The sequence below is a fragment of the Tachypleus tridentatus genome, chromosome 3 (genome assembly GCF_004210375.1).
Source record: "Tachypleus tridentatus isolate NWPU-2018 chromosome 3, ASM421037v1, whole genome shotgun sequence".
Lineage (NCBI taxonomy): Eukaryota > Metazoa > Arthropoda > Merostomata > Xiphosura > Limulidae > Tachypleus > Tachypleus tridentatus.
This window is the reverse complement of record NC_134827.1, coordinates 2,044,150-2,070,619: the sequence shown is the minus strand read 5'-3', so window position 1 is coordinate 2,070,619 and position 26,470 is coordinate 2,044,150. Positions and strand designations below refer to the sequence as shown.

The 26,470-nt window shown below is 31.2% G+C and overlaps 1 protein-coding gene across 3 annotated transcripts in view; it reads left to right on the top strand.

The window, feature by feature from the left end:
* Positions 1-26,470, top strand: part of LOC143246207 (formin-like protein) — a 125,754-nt gene that overhangs the window by 60,780 nt on the left and 38,504 nt on the right. For all 3 annotated transcript variants that reach the window (XM_076492460.1, XM_076492462.1, XM_076492461.1), the window contains exons 2-13: positions 3,440-3,523; positions 6,071-6,157; positions 13,706-13,785; positions 16,054-16,137; positions 16,600-16,816; positions 17,707-17,783; positions 19,147-19,318; positions 22,114-22,374; positions 22,822-22,870; positions 23,634-23,686; positions 25,349-25,490; positions 25,656-25,835. In XM_076492460.1, the coding sequence (XP_076348575.1) occupies positions 3,440-3,523; positions 6,071-6,157; positions 13,706-13,785; positions 16,054-16,137; positions 16,600-16,816; positions 17,707-17,783; positions 19,147-19,318; positions 22,114-22,374; positions 22,822-22,870; positions 23,634-23,686; positions 25,349-25,490; positions 25,656-25,835 (1,486 nt within the window). The remainder of the gene's footprint in view (positions 1-3,439; positions 3,524-6,070; positions 6,158-13,705; positions 13,786-16,053; positions 16,138-16,599; positions 16,817-17,706; positions 17,784-19,146; positions 19,319-22,113; positions 22,375-22,821; positions 22,871-23,633; positions 23,687-25,348; positions 25,491-25,655; positions 25,836-26,470) is intronic.

The following is a 26,470-nucleotide window of genomic DNA, read 5'->3' as shown; positions in this document are numbered from 1 at the left end:
TCATTCATTCTGAAATCCGCCAAACGAAAAAATCGCACTTCACTTAAAACCGCGTAGCTAATACACAAATGAAGATATGTGCAATCGGGAAATAGCGTCGTAATCAGCTGATCTGTGCGAACCTAGCGACACCAAGCGGATTCCCCTGGAACCAACTGGAGCCGCGCAATTCAAAGAGTCCGCGTATTTTTTGAACAGCCCTCGTATGAGACCTCAGTTATTAAGAACTAGAACGAGTACATGATGTCACAATATCTACAGGCCTGTAGATCATACTATGAGTATTATTTTGCTGTTGTTAACCTTTTCAGTTTAGCTTCAGTTGTGTAGAATACTTTAACTTATGAACCCTTCTGTGGAAAGTGTGTTCACTGGAAGTTTTTACTTAGACACATAAAGATAACTTAGATAAAGGTTTTGCAGTTATTGTAGGTGCCTGTAACAAATGCATTAAATCCAGTTATACCCTTTTAAATATGAAACGTTTGGAACTTTACCTTTTGATAACCAGAAAGACAGTCGTGTAATAAAACCGAAACACTTTGTTGTGAACAATTTTGTATAAACTTCAGTTCGATCATAACGTATTGGATTTTCCCTTTGGCAGCGACCGTTTTTCAGTTGGCTCTGTTATTCGTTAGGTCTCACCCTGTGCTGTATTTCACCTTCTTTCTTCTAATTTATTGCAAAGTATTGTAGCCAATCATTAGTTCTATTGAGTAGCGACACCTGTTTATAATAATGTAAAACTGTACATTTCGTAAAATAAAATACAAACTGGATAATGCGCACATTAGTTAACAATACGTACTGTTCATACGAACATTATGCCTTCTACGAATATTTAGTACTTCTGGTACCTTAAGTTAAAAGAAAATAAGTAACAAGCAGTTTTTAAATGTCAAGATGCAGCTAAAGGCCTTAGCATCTTTCCAGATGATCGAGATCATGGTTTTGGCAAATAGTGATTTCTTTGTGGTTCACAACAACAATCTGTTGTTTGTAACATGAAAAATAATTGAAAACGAATGATTATATTTTACTACCACTACTGTAAAACTGTAGATTAAAGCCATTAATATCAAGCGTTGAGAAAAATGATGGTTCATAGATCAGAAATAAATGAATAAATTGTGTAATATAAAATAAAATTTATTATAATTCAACGTAACGTCTTCTTACCTGCATGAAACTGAATAACACTTGACAGTGGCTTAACGAATTTTGTTTTTGCTTTAAGGCCACTACCTTCCTAAGAATAAGACAATATTATCAAACTTTAGTGAAGGCACTATTACATAAGATATAGAATCTTCCGTCTAAGAAATGGCATTCAGTTGTTCCTCTATATTTTATTTACGTAATAGTATCTTTATTGTAGTTTCGCATCAAATGAGGAATCGTCACCCCGAAGTTTGACAGGTAACGGTTTTTCAGATTCTTCAAGTTTTATAAATTGCATCCTTGTTAAAGTGTATTTTCGAATGGTTGTTAAAAATTACGTAATTGTTTACGGATGGAGGTGTGTGTGTGTGTGTGGGGTGGAGTTAACTGAAAGCATACGTGTAAGTTCGCAGTAAACTCTGTCTTGTGTGGAGGAGGATGAAACATCAAAAACTTCTCAGCCTCTCGTCATATAAGATAGTAATTCAGGAAATAATTTATCTCGAGCAGATGTTCGTAACGGCACTTCATGAACTGGCTGACGACAGTTTACGTTTTTTTTTGTTTTTTTTTAAAGTATTTCTATGAAACCGATCCAACTGGAGCATGAAATAGGTTATTGTAGTTTCATTTCGTGGTGATCTCTAACCCATTATGTTTCATATTTTAAGTAGTTTTGATTGCTTTATTAGTCAGCTGACTTTGGAGGTCGACAAGAATTGTTTATTTTTTTAATTTCACGCAAAACTATACGATGGCTATCTGCTCTAGCAGCCCCTAATTTAGCAGAGGGAAAGCAACTAATCATTATCACCCACTGCCATCTCTTAGGCTACTCTTTTACTAACGAACAATAGGATTGGTTGTACCATTATAATGCTGTCGTTCTTTACGTGAACCTGTTGCACTGTACTAAGGTGAAATGTCAATAACAAGTTGATACCGTGATAATATAAGTCAATAGTAGTAAGAATATAATCGTGATAAGGTCAGAGAAGTAACCAGAAAGATAAAATTTCAGTTACCATTATTCAGTACATTAGTTTTATGTCATACTTTCTTATGGTAATGTTTATTATTTGTTTTACTGAAGAGCTTTAAAGTCAAAACACTTTATTCCACGATTTATTGTACATTTACTTTTTTTTTCTTTCTTTTTTTTTTTTTTTAATAGAACATTGAATACAAAAACAAACCGGAACGTTTGCTAGAACTAACTTTTAAAAAGAGCGTTTTACCTGATAAAATTTTTCTTGGACACTTGCGTAAAACAATTAATAACTTCAATAAAAAAATTCTTTTTTTCCAGTTTACGCAACATTAATTTTTATTTGAAATGTTTCATTCCTGGGAGATACGTTAGAGCATTGGAACATTTCAAGTGAAATGAGAACGCAGATCAATCTCAAATAAACTTTGGTTATTGCTTTAAAAAAGGGTTTAATTTTAACTTTTTGCGTTTGTTTAAATAACGTTTTGCCTGGCTGGCTTCTCTGTTCTGCTTGTCTATGCGAAAGCGATCTGTACAATGAAGTATAGTTTACGGAAGGTATTTTCTATGCGCAGTTTTAAGTCGTCTTAAATCCTGCTTAATTCAGTGTTATCGTGATGATCTATGTACATTGTAGAAATTTCGTCATTGATGATTTTACGACAATTTGATACAAGCGCTGTCAGTTTTGAAACAAAGAAATAATGGCTATTTCTGTGAAAATAATTTAAATATTATATATCATTGTTTGAATTAAACATTTCTTTGTTTTTTTCGAAATCAGTAGTAGTGGCTAATTTGTTTGACGATCTAGTGTAATCAAAACAGTTATTTTCGCTATATCACTTGGTACACAAGAATTAAGGTGATTTATTTGAAAATGGCGCACGCTTCCGTTTCTGAATAGTATTTTTTGTTTGTTTGTTTGGGAATTTCGCACAAAGCTACTCGAGGGCTATCTGTGCTAGCCGTCCCTAATTTAGCAGTGTAAGACTAGAGGGAAGGCAGCTAGTCATCACCACCCACCGCCAACTCTTGGGCTACTCTTTTACCAACGAATAGTGTGATTGAGGGAGGGAGGACGAGCATGTTTAGCGCGACGCGGGCGCGAACCCGCGACCCTCGGATTACGAGTCGCACGCCTTACGCGCTAGGCCATGCCGGGCCTTCTGAATAGTATGAATTAACTTCACTAAGAACATTTTAGTATTCTTAAAGCAGCCAAGTGTGTCTAAGTCCACTACCTGTTGTGATCTAATATATTTTATTTATTGTATTCCACAGGCATCCATGGATCTTCCTCCAGATAAGGCTAAGCTTCTGAAACAGTATGATGATGAAAAGAAGTGGGACATGATTTGTGATCAGGTAAATTGGTTACTTTGTTAAGCGAATGTACTTATTCGTTGTCAAGGGTACAAGACAAACTTTGTGATAATAACCGTATGGGAAATTTCAAAAATATATTTTAAAAATTCCACGGAACAATAATGTGCTGTATGCTAGGTGTTTACGTGCATGGAATACTCTGTGATAATAAACATGCGCGCGCAATTGATTTATAAAATATTTTAATGCTTTTTTTCAATACTAAGTAAGCTTTAAAATGTGTCTTAGAATAAATAATATTAATTTGCTTTTTTTCAATACTAAGTAAGCTTTAAAATGTGTCTTAGAATAAATAATATTAATTTTTGATCAAAACAAGTTTCCAATATAGAACTAAAACTCAGCTTAGTAATGGGTGTACTTAATTAAGTGTAACGTTTGCGTATACTTTCGTACTTGTGATGAATTCATTGTTTCAACACTGACACTTTTTCTGTTAGCGATGTTTTAGTCCTTAAATCCAATAATATATCACGACGTTCATCCAGCATAAGAAGTTTAGGTCAGCCCTACATCCGTGTACTACCTTAACAATGCAAAATAATATTTATAATAAAATAGTATATGTCAGTATCTATGTATGTAACGAAAACTTTATCGCCATCTATTGAATGGCTCCAAAATAAAAAAGCCATAAAATATTCACACAGCTAGAAAAATAACTATGGTATGTGCAATAACCATATCTTTATAATAGAACAATTTGAAATAGAAGCACTCATTATATCTTAATTGATGTAATTTCATAAATGTAGTACTGAAAAACTGGAATTTTAAAAATATTTTTTTCAATAAAGGGTATCAGTGTTACCATATACGAACATTACAGTTTGTACAGTAAAATTACTGTAGCCTACTCTTGGCATTGCACATGGTGACCTTAAGCTTTTGTACTCGGGCATGGAAACCCATTTCATGAAGCTCCTGACGAACAGTTCTTGTGCTGACATTGCTTCGCGAGGCAGTTTGGAACTCTTCATTGAGTGTTGCAACTGTGGACAGACGATTTTTACGCGCTTCAATGCTCGGCGGTCCCGTTCTGTTAGCTTGCGTGGCCTACCGCTTCGTGGCTGAGCTGTTGTTGCTCCCAGACGTTTCCACTTCACAATAACAGCATAGCAGAAATTTGACGAACTGACTTGTTGGAAAAGTGGCATTTTATGACATTGTCACGTTGAAAGTCATTGAGCTCTTCAGTACGACCCATTCTACTATCAATGTTTGTATTTGGAGATTGAATGGCTTTATGCTTGATTTTATGCACCTGTTAGCAATGGGTGTAGCTGAAATAGCCGAACCCACTAATTAGAAGGGGTGTCCACATACTTTTGGCCGTGTAGTGTACACACGCACGCACACACACACAGACACACACACACAAAATGTTCACATCTTTCTGTTGTTTTTTTCAACGAGTTGTAAATACAACAGCCTCTTGTAGGGGCAGCATTTTTGCCAACAATAGTAATAGATACTTTTAAACATAGTAACCAAATAGTGCCAATGAATGTAAGATCTAAAAAAATGTTACAGTAATATAGTTGATTTAACACATTAACACTAAAGCAGGGGTTTTCAGTTCCTTCTTTCCTTTACTGGGCCACTTTCAGACGAGGACCACAGAAGAAAGAGCTAGGCCTAATCGTGTTGGGAAATACATCATACCCCCGTACTTCAAAGGAAAGTATTTTATGGATCCAGTTCTTAATTTTATGAAGACCACATCTACGTTTTACGAATGTCAGTCTTATAAAATGCGTATTTAATTTTTTACTTTATAGGGACAAAACAATAAAGCACTCACTTGTAGTAAAACAAAAAACTTCTTGTAAAGTATTACCCACCTTGTATTTTTTATATTTGATCACGCAGTGAACAGTTCATGAAAACTTCAAGACAGAATTCGAGAAAGTAGCGAACTGAATGATACTGGTACTGAAATGTTGAGAAACTGACGTTATAAATGTGTTTCAGAGCCTGAATGTTTCATCTTTAATTATTGTTTTTGAATTTTTACGCAAGTTGTCTTTTTAATTTTATATTTATTTTTATTTACATTTGTTCGTCATTCACTTTTTTTCAAGTATGAACTTGAATGTCATGAAAGAAAACTGGTCAGTTCCTTTTTGCTCGTCTGTTCCAGTTTTTATTTTGTTTGAAAATTTGCTAATTTTTTGTTTTTAGTTTTCATTGGTATGAGTACTAATAATTCACTGCTTTGACAAAATATCATGAATGACAATTTTTTATAATTGTTTTTTCTTTCAACAACTTCTTAGAGGAAATGTATGATATCCCTAAATTATCATAGTTTTCGTAATTTTAATCCTGCTTTAAGGGTTAATGTATTACTTATTTTTGAGTTCTACCGTATTTCCCTGATCAATGTTGTAAATGTTAGTGTTCGCACATTTATTTTTGGTGATCGTTAGAAATGTTAAAATCGCTCAAGTCTCTTTACGTATTAGCCAACAGATTTGATGTGACTATAAATATAAATACCTGAAGTATTATTTTTCTTTGAAGGAAAAAGTGATGGCTAAGGAATCTCCGTCCTTTTATCTCAGAAAACTGAAGACGTACTTAGATCCTAAAGCTTCCAGAAGTTCGAGGGTAAGGTGATTGCTACTTGTGAGCGATAACATGGGGAGAGAAAAACTGTTTACCATTTGTTTTCTTTGTAACTATGTAATTGTTAGGTATAAAAACACTAAAGAATCTGTAACACCGCTCTGTATTGTGACAATGGAACAATAAATCAGCTGTGCTGTTTGACTCGGAATTTAATATTATTCAGATACAGAATAATGAGGTTTAGTAATTTTTGCTAATAAACGTTTGGATGGGACTGTCGGTGTAACACTGTTAATAAAAATTTGGACGGGACTGGCTGTGTAACGTTGTTAATAAAAATTTGGGCGGAACTGCCAATGTAACATTGTTTAAATGGTGTAATTTGCTCTGCCGTTTCTTCTTCTTCTTCTCCTCAGGCATTTGATATATATATGAAACACAGACGGGCCCTACTTCCGTTTGGACAATAGCTACCACTTTTCCATATTAATTCTTGAGACTCCGCTAGGATCTGCATATAGAAACGATCGAATGCAGAATTGGGCACTAGAAATCAGTTGTTTGCATACAACTTTTTCAGTGTTTGTGTGCGTACGCGCTCTACGAGCCCTATTAACCATATTTTACGCCCCAAGTTTATAAAGACTGTGTAACATTTTTTTCTTTCAAGCTGAAAATCCAGAGAGAGAGACGCTCGCGCTAAGCCGATGTGACCAACCAGTGACTGTCAAATCCCACTATTCGGTCAGGCAATTTTAGTTCAAAATTAAGGACTGCCAATTTCTACGATTCCTGGGTAGCTTTGCGCGATTACTCGAAAACAAATATGAAATTTTAAGCTTTATCGTGATAACAATAGAATTGACATACTTCATATGCAGGCTGCTTCAAAACTGTTTTTCTTGTCGAGATAATTGGTCGTTTTACAGAGGTAAGCCAATAAAATATCCTTTGTGCCAAGTGAAGGTCACATATTTCGTCTTGTCTCCCATCTTCACAGTTCTCTCACCCCCCTATGGTTGAGTCATAGGCGCTTGTTGATTAGTGGCTGAGATAAGTTTCCCACCCATCCTCAGACAAAGATAACATTGAATTCACTTAATGTCTGTTTGAAATTTAAATGGCGAACAAAATTTATTTCAAAATTATTTACAATGTAAGGTAGTAATTAAAACTGTGCCAGAACATTTTAAGAAACAAAGCTGAAACATTTTCATAGATTTTTATGCTGTTTGCATCATGAATTATTATGAGTGTGAGATACGTAGGTTTGTCTATTTAAAACTAATGAAACAATTAGATGAAGTTATAAGAATTTATAAGTGAAAGTAAATAAGAATGTATTAATATGTTAACTCCACTGTGCCTGTTATATTCGGTGGGTGGTAGTGACTAGCTGCCTTTCCTTTGTTTTATATTTTACTGCCAAATCAGGGACGGTTAGCAAAGATGGTCCTCGTGTAACTTTGCGCGAAATGCTAACGAAACTAAACTTTCCATCCAAAAGAAGGGAGGAAGAGGTGGAACTTAAAAACTGATCCTCCCAGACCCGATTAAGTCGTCATCCAAAGGAACTGGCGAACTAGTAAAAAGTTGTAAAACAGAATAAGCGAAGATTTTATGTAAAAGGAAACAACTAAATCAATTTTTGTTTTTTTACTTATCGCACAATTGTTAACAACATTCTTCAAATGTAGGCCACCTTACTTCAAGATTAATGGTTTTAATGATGACATTGAAGAATTGAGAATAAATGGAAGTATGTGCCAATAATTTTTAAAGCGACTCGCCACCGCATTTAATTCCGGTTTTTACTTTAAATAATTAACTTGCAATAAGTGCGAAATTCAAGGAATGAAGGAATGTGCTTAATTACTGCAGTTTTTATGCATTGTTCCTCTTGAGATAAAGTGTACGTGATACATAAAGAACAGAAGTTAATATCTCAAAGTTTACTTTAAATCTGTAAATCACTTAAGTTAACTGTATTTTACAAGGTAGAGAAACAAATCATGCTTTTTGTTACAAAGCAAGTTTTAAAACTATTTTCCACGTGTTTATTTTGTATAGACGCGATTAATTACAAATATGTTAATTTAGGGCAGGGATGGTACGCAATTTCTCTGACAATGAATTTCTTTATATATAATTTAGTATAAAATTATTTTATTACTTTCATAACGTTTCTAATTTTATATAAAACAGCTACTGTTTATGTTGTTATTGTTCAGAAAATACATAGTATAAATTTCGTATCCAAGCCGTCTCGATAAGCCCCAGAATTAGGCAGAATCCAATGTGGCAGGTTTAGTGTAGTGCCTTTGCTTTCACTTAAGTTTTCATAATTAATTAAACATGGTATGCTTTTTTAAACTTCACTTTTTTAAATAAGTTTTAGAGATGTTAGATTGGATCATAGTTACTTACGCAACTTCAGTATTACAATATTATCATATTACTCATGATTGTAAAAACATTCAACCGTAAGTTTCAGCTTTGGGCTTTGTCAGCAGACACTGATCTGTACATATAATAATAGTAAGAAGTGGAACGTGATACGTGAAGGTCCTGAGACAACATAACGACAGTTGTTATTCACTGACCTTGTCAGTCACGTGATCTGACAATTTTGGACTCGCGCGTTCAAAATTTTTGCGTGGGGGTTCTGTTGTTTTAAATTAAAGAACTTTCCTAAGAATTACTTTAGGCTGTTTGTATATCAGTAACTGAGAAGTATTGAGGTATGGAATTAACTTAAATATTTTAGTTATTAATATGCTAAATAGGCAGGGTTAAATGAGAATAATGAATATAATATTGTTACAAGAGTTTTAATACTATCTGGAGTTGTAATCGCTGTTTCCAGCGGCTGGATATCATCGCATATAATATCAAATTGCTACAATTCTTTGTTACAAAGAAAAGCGTCTGCCGCTTTGGATATAAATCTAAACGTTTTGATCGTATAGTCGAGATTTTTTTTTTCTAAGAACCCTTTGTGCTATGTTATTTATTAAACATTGTATTTTGTTGCGGCGCTTAGAAACAGTGCAATCTTTTAACCACATAAGATTTCAGTATTCCAACTTACATAAATAATACATAATTATTGTTGCTTTTGATTTTTAGCTCTTTAGAAACATTCTTGTATGGAAAACGTAAATATTATTGTCTGCTCCCTTTTTGAATCGCCAGTTTTGTAAACAGTACAGTTTTAACTAGAACTACTTATGACTAATGTTTATTTTTTCTCAATAGCTGTCAGTAATTGGATCATTCGTTGTTGAATAAGTTTTCGATAATAAGTATTCATATATATCTTTAAGTTTAACCTTCGTCAGAGAAACTAGTAATGCTGTGTTAGTTAGTGAAACATTTTAGTTTTGTATGTTTTCTGTTTTTTAATATGCGAACATGAATTAACGATAGCGTTCTACACAAAAACATAAGACTACAGTTACATATGGTAATGAAAGTAGCGTAATCGTCTTTCCTTTGAAAATACACTGGTATGAGAGTGAAATGGGCATTTTTATATATGGCCCGATCAAAATGGATTTGTGGATTGGATAGTAAAAATAAGTCAGTAATAGATGTCAAAGGGCAAAAGGTGGTAAATTCCATATGCGACATGATATATATTCCACGCAATAGACACATGACGTGCTAATTAATAGTGCTACTTCCATCTGTCTGCGCTTTTAAACACGTTAATTTCTACCATGTACTGTATCATACAGTTGGACAAACTTTACACAAAGATATTTGATTAATAACAAATGCTGCCAAAGTTACTAATTAGCTTACCGAAGCACTAACTCTTAATAACTTCGACAGTCTTTTCATCATGAATGTCAACTGGATAACTAGCACACTTCATTCAAATAAGTACTTTTTCGTATTTATGACTGATCTACCCATATCTAGATATTAGTCGAAGTTACTAGATTTTTGACGTTGTCTTGAACTTTCTAGGACTACTTTTATGACCTTATTTTATCATAACACCATATGCTTTCTTGAAAATACTTAAAGCAATAGAAAAATTAGCTTAAAACACTGCCTGTTTTTGGGTTGTGAAGTCCCTAGAACAATTTTTGTAAACAAATAAAATGTTACCTTAAACTATACATTCATCATATCTCTCTGATGGTTTTGTTTGTTAAAGCTCATTGTTTGCAGATCAAATAGCTTCTTGTTCTTTGTCATCTGTTATGGGGAGAATCTTCCTGGTCATATGGTCTAGGAAAACCACCAGTGGCTGTGTCCTTCCTGATGATCTCTAAGTGATCTCAGCTGTAATCCCTTGTTCTTTTACAGGTTAAATTTCTGCTGGAAAATTCTGCAGTTATTCAGTTGACCATTCTCTCACTGATTGACTTTCAAAGACAGTCACTTGGACCATTTCTCCTGTTGAATTCTGTAAACCATATAATTAGTTCTTTTCAGTATGATATTTAAACCTTCAGAATACCTACTTAACTCTAGAGTTAGTCCTTTGTTTTTTATATGGCACCTTAGTGAAATGCAATTGTATCAGTATTAACATGAGAGTGATTTTTCATTTTACGACAATGATTCAGTTCTTTCCCATGTAAAGTCATGGATAAAATCTTTATTCTTTAGATCTGTGATAGCTCTTCCATCAATCATCAATCACTCAGGACATACTGGAGTGTTTAGTTTGTTAGGCCCCAGTCACCAGATATGGATTTATTTCTAATAATTTTTGGTGTGAGCATTATGCTTCTTGGTGGTAAAGTGATTGCCTCTTTGTTGTCTTTGGTGCTATAATTGTCATGTAGTGGATGGGGATTTCCTAGTCATAGGATATGTAGCTATTTGAAGCTAACCTAACTTTTTATATCTGTGCATGAATTCAGTTCTCAATTTGCACTGCTGAATGATGTCAATCACCTACAAGTCATGAACTATAGAGAAGCTTCATACAGTAAGTTTTCCTACATTAAATTTTTAGCCTTTTTTTATTATTCTTTTTGTCCAGTTTTTCTATACGTTAATGTGAGTGCGATATATACAGTTTGTCATAATACGTGGCTTCTTTAAAATTTATTTATAGAATCACCTAACAAATTTGTAGTGCTCCTTCCCTCTACTGTGTTTTCTTAATCTAATCTACTGTTGGGCAACTGCAGGAATTCAGACTTGAGTAATTCCGAGACAACTTAAATTTTTGTTGTTATTGTTTTCAGTTAGAGTAGAGAAGTTTTTTTTTTATAAATTTTGCTAGATTTTGGTTTTATAATGCGATTCAATAACCATCAGGTTGTTTAGTGAATGATAAGAAGTATGTTATTGTAGTTTAAACTCTTTCAGTGCTGTTAAAGTGTCATTAAAAGATGTCTGAGTTTTTCATTTTTAAAAATCTTGTAACTCTACTCTTCCTGGGACTTCATGTCCACTATCTTTTCACATCAATCCATCTTCTTTCATCATTATTGGTGGTAATTTTAGACCTTTTATTATCATATCAGGTCAAACTATTATAGACATGGAAACATTGTTAGTTCTATACTATAAGGACCCTTTGTACTCATGGCCTGCTTTCTTTGTTTTTTTTTAATAACAGTATCTCAATTCTCAGCTGAAGTTTGCATCATAAGCTCAGATAATTTGTGTTTTCTAATTTCTAGTTAGTTATTTGTTGTTCCTTTGGTTTATTGGGCTTTAAGGTCCTTGGTAATATCTCTTTTTGTATTAACAGCTGTTTACTCTTCAGAGTCGGTTGTAATGGTCATCTTTACCATATTCATAAATTACCATTTACTTGCATGTTTTGAAAGGAGTACTTTTTTTCATACATGCTTTTGTCTGTAGTTTCTGACAATATATCTTTTCAAGTTACATATGAAACACTTGTATCTTCCAGTTTATTTCATTCTTTAATGAGTAACAGTTTAACTAATCCTTTTAGTTCTTCTAAACTATAGTAGAAAGTTGATCTTTTAGTATTACTAGATCTGACAATATCCAACTCTGAGATAGCTTTTAGTTGTACATCAGTAACTTTAATGGCTTCTAGTTCTGTGACAAACTGTGGAGCTTCCTTTAATGATGTACACTTTTCTTTGTATTTTGTTGATATCTTTCACACTTCTTCATATTTATTGTTGTAAACCTTCTGTAAATCCCCAGAAGCTTCACTAATCTAATCCTTACTAACATTTATGTTTGTTCTTTAGTCTTTTTTAAACATTACATCTCTTCTACCTCCCATTTTAAATTCCTGCCTCTTGATCTTTTTCTAATTTTCTTCTCCCTTCTTCTTAATATTTTTTTTTTTTTTACATTTTCTGTCTCTTTCTTCATAATCTTATTTTAATTTTCTTCATTTCTAGTAAGGTTTCAGTCTTGCTTCTTGCCTGTGTTGTTGCTATTTTAAGCAGTTAATTTCAAGTGCCATAATATGTTCTGTCACTGGACAGGTTTGTTTGAATTATTTGGTAAAAGTAATCTAACAACATTTCAAACACGAGAAAATATCTAGGTCAGCCATCAACAGAGATGAGAAAATAAGTAGATTAATATCTTAAAATATTAATTATTTCAGGCCACCAATTTATTCCAAGGCTAAGATATCCCATATTATGACAATTTTTTTCAATAAAATTTGCTACAGGCTTTGTTTGCTTTGCATGTTGTAGATATAAACTCGCAGAAAAGATTTTTCAAAATAAGCTCTTAAACTACTTTAGATCTTATAAACTAATTATATCTTTTAACAAAAATTTCTTCAGTAAACAAAAAATGCTGACTAACTTAATGACTAGCTTATAGGAATACTAGTTCTCACTACTGAATAATTTTATTTAATTAATCTCTTCTCAGTCAATAACTACTTTATTATTAATACACTGAATACATCACTGAAATAACTAACTGTGTACTTGGATTTATAACTATTGTACTTAAATTTAGATGTTAAAGTAACTAATTTCTTGATGTCTTTGTACACTTTCAAAGTATCCAAGGATTATTCTTTTGAACCTGCTTTATCTTAACATTTAGGAAACAACTAAATTAAAATGAAAATATAACTTAACACAGTAATATTATAGGTCTATAATAGAATAAAAGAAAAACTTGCTGAACAAATAATAGATTTTAATAGTTTTGCTGCAGAAATATTATTTAAAAGAAACATTGTAATTCATTCAACAAAAAACAAGCACATTAATTCCTACAAGTGTTATTAAATTTAGTCTTTGTTCTGTTGAAACAGCCATGGAGATCAATTTAAACTTTTTGGTCAAAATAGTCCATTACACAAGGCGTTCAGTTTTTCAAACATTTAGATCCTGGTGGATACAGTGCTTGACTTGCAGTCTGTGGTTCAAATCCTGTCACCAAACATGCTCATATTTTCAACCATGGAGGCATTATAACAAAATATTCAATCCCTCTTCATTTAGAGTACCCCAAGAACTGTTGGCAAATGGTGTTAACTATCACTTTGCAATTAGGGATGGATAGTACACATACAGAGCAAACAAACATTATCTATAGTTGTTCAAATGACAAAGTTTTGTGTTCTTCTTTCCATTTAACTTTTATCTCTAATTTCAGAAAAGGAAGTTTCTTGGTGATTCTTCATCAACACAAGTTCTTCGGGATCTTGAGATCTCTTTACGGACCAATCACATAGAGTATGTAGAAGTTCCAAAAATGCTATTATATAGAATGTTGTTACTGATGTACTACTAATAAAATAATTTTCAAAAGAAGAGTGTGTATTGAAAGTAATACCCAGCTTAGTACTTCTGTCTTGTCTAAAAATTACAATAATGAAATGCAAGATTTTTAAATCTTCGATTTTGAATTTTCCATGATTAATCCTAATGTTAGCAGTTATCACCCTTTTCTGTCCTGATTCTTTTTTAAGTATAACAGTTTTACTGGCACCTTAATTTCTCTACAGTTTTAATTTAGACTCAGTTTGTAACACTGTCAAAAATGGACAGAGTATCTTTAAAAAGGTTGCCCATATAATAAACTATGTAACATCATTTCGAACATGAGAAAATATTTAGGTCAATAATTTATCTATTTTATCACCTCTGTTTATGGCCACCTTAAAATATTAATTACTTCAGGCAACCAACTTATTTCATGTCTATTTAAGGTTTCTCACATTCTCTTTTCAGTGATACTGTAACCCTTCCCTCCATGGTATGTATAATGCAAGTTGCATAATTATTACAGGGCTTCTCTGTTTCACTTTTGATATAAGTGGTACATCATGATATGTAAAAAAGTGGATGATTTATTAGAAATATTTTCAAAGATAATAGTATTTGTTCATTTGAATTTTTAACAATATGAAAGTACTGAAGTGTAAAGAGAATTGGATAAAAACAAAAAAATGCATCTATATTTATCTTTCTGTATGTTTGTTTGTAATATGTCCACTTAAAATTTTCTATTTTTGGAAAAATAACTTCAACTTTGCTTTCACATAAAGGCAAAGTGATATTTTTATTTCAAATATTAATCTGAGAATGTTCATTGGATTACCTTTTACCAGTACAGACCAACTTTAGAGATGCAATTACTAAAAAGGATTATCTCAAATTTAATGTTGAAAGGTTTTGCTTGTTGATGTACATTTTTGTCATTATTTTTTCAGATGTTTAACAAACCATCAAAAGTTTGTTTTAGTACAGCCACAGTGCTTCTTTAAACTTTTCTTTCTGGATCATTTAATTTGTTTTAATCTATGCATACTACAAGTTTTATTCTTGGTCAATAACAATGGGATCTATACACTATGCTACTGTTACTTTACCATATTTATGTGATCTTTTTAGGGACTGCCTGAAAACCTGTTTGACCACCAGTGGTCCACATTATCACATAATAAAAAACTGTTTTAGTAAAATTATTTAATGTTTTATTCTCAATTCTAAAAGATACAACCTTTTATAAGTAAAATGGGTAACAAGTGATGTACTTCATTTGGAACACAGAAATAATGAATCTCCTTGTTGTTATTATTAACATGTTAGTTCCCACATGACCCACTGGTGGATTGTGATAGTCTTTAGGTATGACACACCTGTGAGTCATGCTCTGTTTTATTTTTAAAGGACCACTTATTGGTTGGGACATTATGGCTACATATACATTCTTCCTAAAAAAAAAAAAATTGTGAAATGATTAGTGGGACCCTGGGAAGTACCAGCAAAATAGGCTTGGGAGCCAATGTGTTAAACTGTAAAATATCTGAAGACACTTTCCTCTCAGTGCATTTCATTAAAAAATTGCTTTGTATAACCTAGCTGGGTATTCAGTGGTGAGCCACAGAGATTTTGATGCTAAAATTCTAGGCTTGAAATCTGTGGTGGACATTTTGCAACTAAATAGTCAACCATGTAGCTTTATGCTGTAACAAACACATAATAAAAATGTATTGTAATTACTGTTTGGTTATATAATACAATATAATACTCTTGGGTACTAGAATTCAAACTTGCATAACATTCTTTCTGTGGAAATTAATAACATCTACTTTGTCTGTGTTAGAAAATCTTGCTGATCTTTTACACAAAATAAACTCTTACATTGACAGAAATTTACTTCATAATAGCAACCAAAATAGGTTGGTGGAAAATTTTTGGATCAGGATTTATATTGTGGAAAGTAATTTATCATAAATCAACATTATTCACTCTTGAACAAAGAACTAACTGTGTATACTGATCTACTTACTCTTTGTAATGTTATATTTGCTTCAGTTGAAAATTGAAACTTGGAAAAATACAATTGTATGTTATACAGAAAGATTTAGTAAATAGTTTTTAATGATGATTAATGTACAGGATACTTGTAGTTGATAAAACTGAATGTAGCAAGTTATATTTTCAGTTCCAAAGGATTCGTATCTTTTCACAAACCTCAATGAACTGTCTTTTTAGATGGGTCAGGGAATTCCTTAATGAAGAGAACAAAGGGTTGGACGTCCTTGTAGATTATTTAGCATTTCGACTTCTGATCCTTCGGTAAGCTGTGCTTGATGTTAGTAATACATGTGATGTTATCTTGTGCATTAAGGTATTTTTCTGTGTAGATATGATAACATATGCTGAGAATAATCATATTGTAATACAGAATTTTTACAGAACACATTTTATAAAGCTACTTTAAGTTGCCACTTTAAGTAAGTTTTAAAAAATTTCCTAAATATATGGACAGTATTCAAGATTTTTCAGATTTGGAAAGTAGCCTGTTATGAAAGAAGTCTGTTTTAACCCCATGTCTACCAAGTGATTCCTTGTTTTCATTAATATTATTTTAAGAATAGCTTCATTAATTTATAGCTTAGCATGTATATAGTTTCACATATATAAAACTTTACATCATTAAATTATACAAAAAATGGTTTGTGACCAATTAAAATTCATTCTTTTTAGTCCATATGCTGTATATTTTTGGTATTCTCAGTTTGTACTTTCATTTATTAGGCATGAACAAACTTCGCTAGATGGATCTATTCATAATCATAACTACGAGAATGGAACCATTCCTAATGGTTATCCAATACTGCATCGATCAGTCTTAGAGTTTGATACACCAAAGTTTAGGAGGGCTTCCAGACACATAGCAAAGCTAAATATGGGGGAGGCTAAAGATGATATTCATGTCTGTATAATGTGTCTTCGTGCTATCATGAACAATAAGGTGAAGTAACATATCTGTAGATTATATTTATTTATTGTTATTGTTTTTTGTGAATATTATTTGTCTTTGATTTGTATAATGATTATTATAATTTTCATATTTAGTTCCTTATCTTTATTGAAATAATACAAACACTGAAAACCCAAAGCTAACATAAAAACAAAACGTGGTGATGTATGTGAAAGTCATTGAGTGTGGACAAGAAGTGCAAAATAGACTAATGAGAGAAAATATGTCAAAATCTTACTTTAAACATGTTTTTGTAGAAAAGTTAACTTGACTCTAGATTGTGACTTTAGCTAGAACAAAATACTAAAGAAAAGTTTTAAGAAGAAGGGGGGAAATCATCATTTCCAATGTATTGCTGCTAGGATATCATAGTCACTACATTCGTTTAATTCCCTTTTAGGTTAGATTATGGTCTTAGTGAATATTTTCACACAAAAACATTCCATTTTGCAGTAGGTAAGTTTTAACATAGGAGGTTTTTAGTAGTTGTATGAGATTTTCTCATGCAATTTTGTTAAAGCATACTGTTTTACTTGAAAAGTTACTTTTTATTTCTGCTGTTGCATTCTATGAATCAATATATTTTAGTGTATAATTTGAATGAGTAATGAATAAACTAGAGATTCAAAGTGAGTGCATCTTATAAATGCAACAAAGTTATCTTTTTGTTGGGCTTAAATCCGACTGTCTTTATCAGGAGATTGCGTGCTTAACCCAATTAGTTAAATAAATTTTTTTTATGTATAGGTGTGCAATTTTGTTACTTAATGTAATTTTTTCTCATTTTAGAGCCAATTTTTTATTTTGTGATTTATTCATGAAAATTATTTATTAATTAATTAAATTTTGATTCATTTTGCATTTTCTTTTAATTATTACAGTATGGTTTCAACATGGTAATAGAACACACTGAGGCCATCAACTGTATTGCTCTAAGTTTCAATCACAAAAGCCTAAGGTAAAAACTCAGATTAATAGAAGTGCAAGTTTTCATTCTAGTTCCTTCTTTCTTATTTTTTAATGATCAAAGTATTTAAGTTTTGTCCAGTTTTATTATGTTACAGTTATTATTAATGGAATAATATTGCATTGTTTTTGTTGAATTTGCTAGAAGAAACATTGCCATACATATAGCTATTTGTGCTAGTGATTGCTAATCATATATTCATATCTCATTGCAAAAATAAATAAAGTGAAAATTTTGTAAAAAGTACTTTTCTGGGACATGTTACTCAGGAAGATTGTATGGATTGTTCTGATATAAACTTTGTTTTTATATATTAAAAGTGATACCCTTTATTGAAAACAAGTTTTTAAGAACTCCAATTTTTAGTATTTTATTTACAAATTACATTAATAAAGATGTATTCAAACCCTTGCGTACAACCTTAATGAAAGTCATGCTGCTATTGTGAGAAGAGTACTTTTATTCATGAATAAATGATTGTTGCAAATGTTGTATTTATTTTTTATGAATAAACAAAGAAAATTTTGTGTGGGTACTTCTATTTGTAGTGCCATTCAACAGATGGTGCCACATTGTATTTATTATATCAATCATGTACATAGATAACTATTTACATTCTTTGTCCATTACAGTAGAATGTATATGATGTATCAGTTCAAGTAATGTTATAATTCTGATTCTGATATTTGTTATATTAATTTTATGTGAATAATTAATTTTTGCATGCATTACATTTTGTTTACAATTACATTTCAAAAAAATTGTTTTGGTTTTGGGCAATAAAACTTGCAGATATGTGGTGTTCACCGTCACATCCGCAACACCTCGGTGTTGCTAGACATGCCGCTGAAACGTGTTCATATTGTTGGCAATTATAATATTGTGTAATTTCTACAGCTGGTGTTTTAAGCTGATCAACTTGGAATTTCATATCTTTTAACACTAGAAATAAATGACCATAAAGTACCAGTATTTGTACTTTTCTTTAATTGTACATTTAACATTTCACTAAAATAAAATCTGTAACTGACAGCACAAAGTTCAAATGGTTTGAATACTAAATTCTATTTGAATCTATGCCATGAAATTCTGTTGTGAACATTTGACATATTTCAGTATGTATCTTGGATAGAACTTTTATCTACTACTGGTAGCTTGTAGTTATTTCAACAATAAGCTTTACTACTTTGTATGTCAAATGCATCCTATAGATTTTGTTAGAATATATTATTCAAACAATTTCTACCTATATACTGTCAGTTACAGTTTGTGTTTTAATGAACACTCCTTAAGACGATGTAAAGCAAAACACTGAGTGTTAAATTGATGAAAAATAACTTTATTTCTTTTTCAGAACAAAAGCTTTAGTTTTGGAACTCTTAGCAGCAATCTGTCTAGTGAAAGGAGGCCATGAAATTATTCTTAATGCTTTTGATAAATTTAAAGAAGACTGTGCTGAAAGAAGGAGGTTTGAAACGCTGATGGAATATTTTATGAACTTTGAAGTTTTTAACATTGATTTTATGGTAAGCTAGTTCCAATGACATAAAAGCTGGAAATTATTGCTGTGTGAAGTTCATGTAGACTGCTATCGTAATGTAAATTAACTTCAACAGGACTTGACTTCAAAGCTGAAAAATTTACTTTTTTTTTTTTTAATAATTGTTCACAAAACAAGTGTTAATTTTTGTGAAAAGTAAAGTAAAAGTGCAAATTCTAAAGCAATAATTTAATCTATAACTGGCAAATTTTTAAATTACTAGTTCTATAAAGAGCAGCACAACAAAATTACAGAAATTTCTCATTTTATCTTGTTGAGTGCTACAGTTATCTCTTGGTTACATTTTTTGTTAATTGTATGTCCATATACAATGTGTATGTGTATCATAACTAGCACACAGTTGAATTGTTAAATAACTTGGGGTGAGAAAAGCTGTACTATTAAACAATGTTGGTATTGGTATATCAATGTTTAGTGTATTTATGTATGTGAAGAAAGATGTATGCTTATTGGAACTAGAAGACTATTAAACAATGTTGCCATTTATATATTAACACACAGTATGTTTGACAGACCTAGAAGACGGCTGCCATATTAAATGATGCTACTTTTTATATGTCAACATATGTAATATATTTATTAAAACAAGAAAATGTCTGTAACTTTAGATGTTGTCTCTGTATATCAACATATATACATGTGTGTTTGTGTGTATTGGAACTAGAGAATTTTATATACATATTAGAACAGAATGGCTGCTATGTTAAAATTTAAGTTAACCTTCATTTATTTCATTCTGAAAAAAAGTGCGTGCTCTCAGGCGCACACACGTGTGTGTGTGTGTGTGTGTAGCTCAATAATTATCAATTTCAATTACTGCTGATAGGTGATTTTAAATCAGCACAATCATACAATAAAGAATTTATAATTATTTATTGCATTTCTTTATTGGTTAGTCACCTTTGGCGATAATGAATAATATCGTGGTAATAGCACCCAAAATGTTGGGAATATCCCACCTATCAAGCAAAATACAAATTGCTGAAGTTGACCATCATGGAAAATCAAAACAAAGGTGAAGAGGTAAGTGCTTAAGTCCACAGCATCTCACTTCCTCTACCTTTCACTGTCTAGAGCCAGAAGTGGAAAGGTAGTTACCTTTAAAGTTATTTAAGATTCAAAAGTAGAAACAGAATCTCCTAAAATTTCTACAGTATAGAATTTTCAAACAACTGCCACCCTTATAAAGATTTTAGAAAATTCAAAATGAATGTAAGAAAACTTGCTCATAAATTGTTGAATAATATTTCAGGTATAGCAAGTAGCATACTGAGACATGCCCAGTATGTCAGTTAAGAATGGGAAAATTAAAATTTCCTTTTTATCAAAAATGGTCAACTTTACTCTGATTTCCATAAAATAAATGTGTATTATTAAATAATTTGCATAAAAATCATTGTTATTCCTTTCTATTGTCAGTTCCTTAAACTTCACCCCAAATACAATATACTCTAAGTTATTTATTGAAACTAAACCATTGAAATATGTAGTTAAATGAATTGGGTTTTAAACTTTTTTATGAATGACTGACTATTCATAGAAGAAAAGGTACAGATTGGCCATATTTTAGTTTATCATTGAATTACCCACCATTTATAGACATGTTGATTAAAAGTTTTGTACAGTGAAACCCCTCTAAAGCAGCCACCTTCGGGACTGAGACAAACTGGCCTGATTAGAGGGGTTCCACTGTACATAATTAGGGATTATATAAACAAAAAAAGGGGCTGTGATTGAATGACTGCTTTCAAGGGGTGGCCGCTTAGAGGGGTTCCCCTGTAACTACTATAAAAGCAGGAGTACAGTATGTTTTTGCATTGGATCTTAGTAAACTTATATTTCATAATACCCATTTCTTGGGTGGTTCTGTTTCTACTTTTAAAACTTAAATAACTTTAAGGGTAACTGCCTTCCAACATCTAGCTTCAGACAGTGAAAGACAGTAAGAAGTGAGACTTTGTGGGTTTAAATGCCAACCACACCACCCTTGTTTTGATTGTCCACAATGGTAAACTTGTTAGCTATGTCATTTTGCTTGATAGATAGAAAATCCCCAACACTTTTTTGTGTGTGCTATTGCCATAAACTTTAACTAACCAAGGACAGAATTGCATTAAATTGCTATATATTACTGGTAGTCCTTTGAGTTGTGTGTACAAAATAAGTGTTTATGTCTACTTAAATGGCTTATAGTCTGATTACAGATGGCAATACTGTTTTTTCTGCAATTCTATGAACTTTTATGACATATACCATGTGATAATTCATGGAATCTGGAATTTACTGTATTGCTGTTTTGATAAGTAAGCAGTTTTTCATATAATATTAATGAAGCCTTATGATGTTTTCAGGAATTTACTTTTGAAAATAAGGAACTCAGCAGTGTCCAAAACTTGTACATATTACAACAGTGACAGTTCTTCAATTGTATTTTTAAATCAAATAGTTTAATACAGATTTTAATTTAAATAATGTTTTCAGCATGTAGATTTCTAAATTTCAAACATTTGTCTCTTGTGGAAAAAGTTGAAGTGTTTTTTTATGTAATCATTTTTGTTTTTTAATGAAATTGTACTTGTTAAGTTGGTGTATTTTGATGCTTGGTGTGAAGTATCTTGTACAGTATCTAATTTCTTTATTGTTAGTAGAAAAATAGAAAAAAATTTCCATAAATAGTTACGAATAAGAAAAGTTTATATATGGCTTACAGTTTTATGAAAAAGTAATAATGATAGTCATTTTGAAAAATTCTCTCCCCAGGTTGCTTGTATGCAGTTCATCAATATAATTGTTCATTCTGTGGAGGACATGAACTTCCGAGTACATTTACAGTACGAATTTACACAGCTAGGATTGGACGACTACCTGGAGAAACTAAGGCAGTCGGAAAGTGAAGAACTCCAGGTTCAGATTTCTGCATATCTTGACAATGTTTTTGATGTTGCGGCTCTCATGGAGGATTCTGAAACAAAAATTGCAGCACTAGAACAAGTGGCTGAACTAGAAGAACAATTGTCTAGAGTAAGTTTATGAAAATTAAAGCTTCTTGTTAAATATTTAATCATATAAAAAGTTCAGTTACCATAATTTATTAGATAATGTGACACAAGTTAGTGCTTGAGCAAGAAAACATTTACTCCTTTTGTATTCCTAAATAATTAGATATTTGATATCTTTAATATTTACTTTTGCATTGTTCATTCATTATCTAAGTGTGATGCAAGAAAAAATAAAATTTAAGTTTCATTTGTGCTAAATCCTTTCTCAGTGGCTCTAAGGGCATAATATAAAACCTTAGATTGGATTTTAGCATTTACAGTGGGCAGAGCACAGATAACCCATTGTGTAGCTTTGTGCTTGACAACAAATGTATGGATGAAAAAAGTGTCATCTGCTTTTGATATTTATGTTCTGTTTATCAGATAGTGATCAGGTTTCTCATATTTCTTTATCATTTTTTTAATACAGGCAAGTGAAGAATATATCGAGTTGGAGAATGAATTGAATGCAAGATTAGGTAACTACTTGGTGTTATGCATAAAAACCATGATACTGACTAATAATAATATTTTTTATTCTTTTAAACAAAAAGAACTGAGTTTATTCTTCACAAGTGTATGCAATTGTTGATTAAATATTTAATGTATTGGACACAAAAACCTTGCTAATATTATAGAAACCTTAGGCTTAATAATATTTCATAAAACATTTAGCTTTAGTTCTTTGCCCAAGAAAGGTTTGCCCTGCAGCTTGAGAAGTGCTATATATTTTTCCATCTTCAGCATAGTTCTAAAAAATGCAGTGTTTATTGGTAATGTGTAGCTACAGGTATCAGTCTTGTCAGGCTTGCTGCATTGGTTGTATAAGCCAATTACAATAATGTTTCAATGAATATTGCTAAGACTCTTTACCAAATTCACTATTTATGGCCATATTCATATGATTTGTAATACTTTCTGTCTCTCTCTATCTAATGACTATTTAATAATCTCTTCAGATTGTAGTGAATAGGAGATAAAAGTTAAAAAAAAAAAAAGCTGTTCTTGTTCAGGATCTAAAACCTTCTGATAACACAACAAAAGACGTAATGGAACTTCTCAAACTATTTGGCTTTGTCCTAAAATTGTCAACATTTTTGTCATAAGTACTGTTATTTACACAAAGAAATGTTACTGCCCATAAAAATACTTATTAATTAAGAGAAACTATGAATTAATCTCTCATTGTACAGAAGTGTTAAAACGTTTCTCTTAGTGCATGTTAATGTTCTGTTCTTACAGTGGAGCTTGAATCCCAGTTAGAGTGTGTTACCCAAGAGAAAAATGAATTACAGGTAAGCTTTTTTAAAAGTTCAATTATGTCATATAGTTTGTTTTAATATGTAAAAACTTTAATAGATATATTTATAGATTTACTTGAAATATAAAATTCATAAGAGTCCAGAAACATGAGATGCCATATGCAACTGAAAACCACTCACTATCACTAAAAATTTTAAAAACTTTGTGGTAGTGAAAGTGAATATATCACAACTTTGTAATCAATGTATGCTTATAACTTTGACATAAAATAAAGTCAACTTTCCTGTATTATGTGACAGTTCTTCACTCGGAATTACTCAATTTAAATTTTCTTTCTGCATCTATATAATATTCTGAGTATTACTTGATTATAATATAATGCTCATGTATAGCCTCCAAGCTTCTTACTTTGTTAAGATTTATGAGTTTATTAAACCCACAACACTTTCCACTTGTCACATGATGTCTTTCAAAGAACATTGATAATTCTGTCTGACATTTGCTGTTGAATTATTTATAACCATTAGAAAGAGAATATTTTGCTTTACTACATTCCTTTCACAGTAAATTTGCTCATGTACCAGAATTAGAAATATTTAACTGTATTTTTTTTTGTTTGCTTTTGTACTATTCATTTTAACTGGCTAATAGAAGTTGTAAAATTTCTAGATGAATTAGAAAGCCAACAAAATTATATTAGTTTTTGAAATTCTGTTTTGTGTGAGTGATAATATTTTGTGTTCTAAATAACATAAAAAGTAGCCTTAAGGTGTAACTTCAGATTTTCTGGCTTTTTCTTTTTATGTGTATATTTTTTATTTATTGTTAAAAATGGAAATAAAATGAAGTGGTATAAATGTATTAGGTTAGATAAGAAAACTTTTTTTTTTATTTATCAATGACTTTCATAGCTTGTGCTTATTCTCAAGCATGGTTTTGTAATATAACTGGCATGTTTGTAATGGATTGTTTTGTTTTTTTTACATACATACATACATACATAAAATTTTCCTGGTGTTATAAGTGTTTTTTAACACACTGTGTGAAAGGTTCTGAGTGCAGCTGTAAACCAGTAAATATAAATGAACACAGATTTGAAAAGTTTATTAGATTTGATTGTAAGAGTAAATGATGTGCAGTTGTTTTATACACTTTATGCTAAAAAAAAACGAGTAGATTTATTTTGTATTTTTAAACTTTTCATTTTACCATACATTACTGACTTCACTCAAGTTTGTATTACAATAGAGAAAATAACATAAGATAGAATGTTTTAATGAAAAAGCTTGTTGAAATTCATTTAGGAGGTTCTGGAGCTTGTTCAAATGTTGTTGGTTTTTTTATTCTTAATGTAAGAATCACCTTGAACTTGGATTAATCAGTGACTGAATCAGACTGATTCCATAAACTCACAGACAAGTCTTTAGTAAAAGTAGTTTATGCAAAACTGACTTTTTTTTTCATTTACAACAGTGTTTTTTCAAAATTTTAGTAAGGCTTTACTAACATTACAACTAAGTAAATTTGGAATTGTAGTGAACATTGATTTTCCAATAAGTGTATCATCTCAATGGATCGATACCATATTTATATGGTTAATAAAATATCTGTTGTATTTTATATCAAGTTTAATATTCTTTAATAAAGGTATAAGGTAACATGTCCATGTTTAAGTATTTTTAAATGGTCCTTAGGAATTACATCAACAAACAGATGAAGAACTTAATACTTTACGTCGAACAGTTACGCAAAAGGAAGAGGAGTCTCGTCAAACACAAAGTATATTAGAGTCAAAGATAGAAGAACTTGAAACATATCAAAAATCCTTACCCAGAGGTGAGCATTGTATGACACGTGGAATTAAGCTATAGTCTTGAGAATTAAATAGTAACAAACAATCAAGATTATGTAATTTATTTAAATGCACAATATTTATTAATAAAAATACTTTTTTTTTTAAATTAATAGAGTATTGTTTATCTTCACTTAATAATTTTTCAGGGTCTAGTATATCTGGAATTCATGATTTAGGGGGTGGAGGACTGACATCTGCAATGCTGCCACCACCACCACCACCTCCACCAGCTCCACCTACAGCTCCTCCACCTCCACCCCCACCACTTCATGGTAAATCAGCTCAAATACCTCTTCTGCCAGGACAGATGTGTTCCTCTGCAGATGGTAATAAACTTGTTTGTATTAGAAACTAGGTTAAAAAATAATGTACTTTCTGACTTTTAGTAAGTAATTTTCACAGAATGTAGAAAATTTAAGTTATATGTAAATACTCTCTGAATTATTAATTCATACCTAGAAATTAATGAATGTATATACGTTATTTACAAAAGTTTAAACATTAAATTATGTACCATTCTGCCAAAAGTTATTTTATAGAAACTTGTAATAATATTTAACTTTTGTTTATATTGCGTGACTTGATTGTACCTGATCAGACTACATTTGGAGTTGTTAGTATGAAAATAATAATAATTTTATATATTCATATCTCTGTTTAATTGGGTAAACTGAATTTGTTAGGTTTATGTGAAAGAAAGCTAGTAAAAAGGTATTTGTACTTTGAGTTTGTAGAACTGGTGTTAATCATTCATAAACTTGGTGATTTGTTTTTAATGGAAACATGGAAATAAATACAATAAATTAATATTACTGTACATAATATTATACATTGTCGTTAATTATGTTCTATTATCTGTTGTGCAAAGTTGATGTAGGTGTGAAATTTAAATTAACTCATAAATCTGTTGTCAAAATCTGATGATGTACTCAAAGTAAAAGTTACAGCCTAAAATAAAATT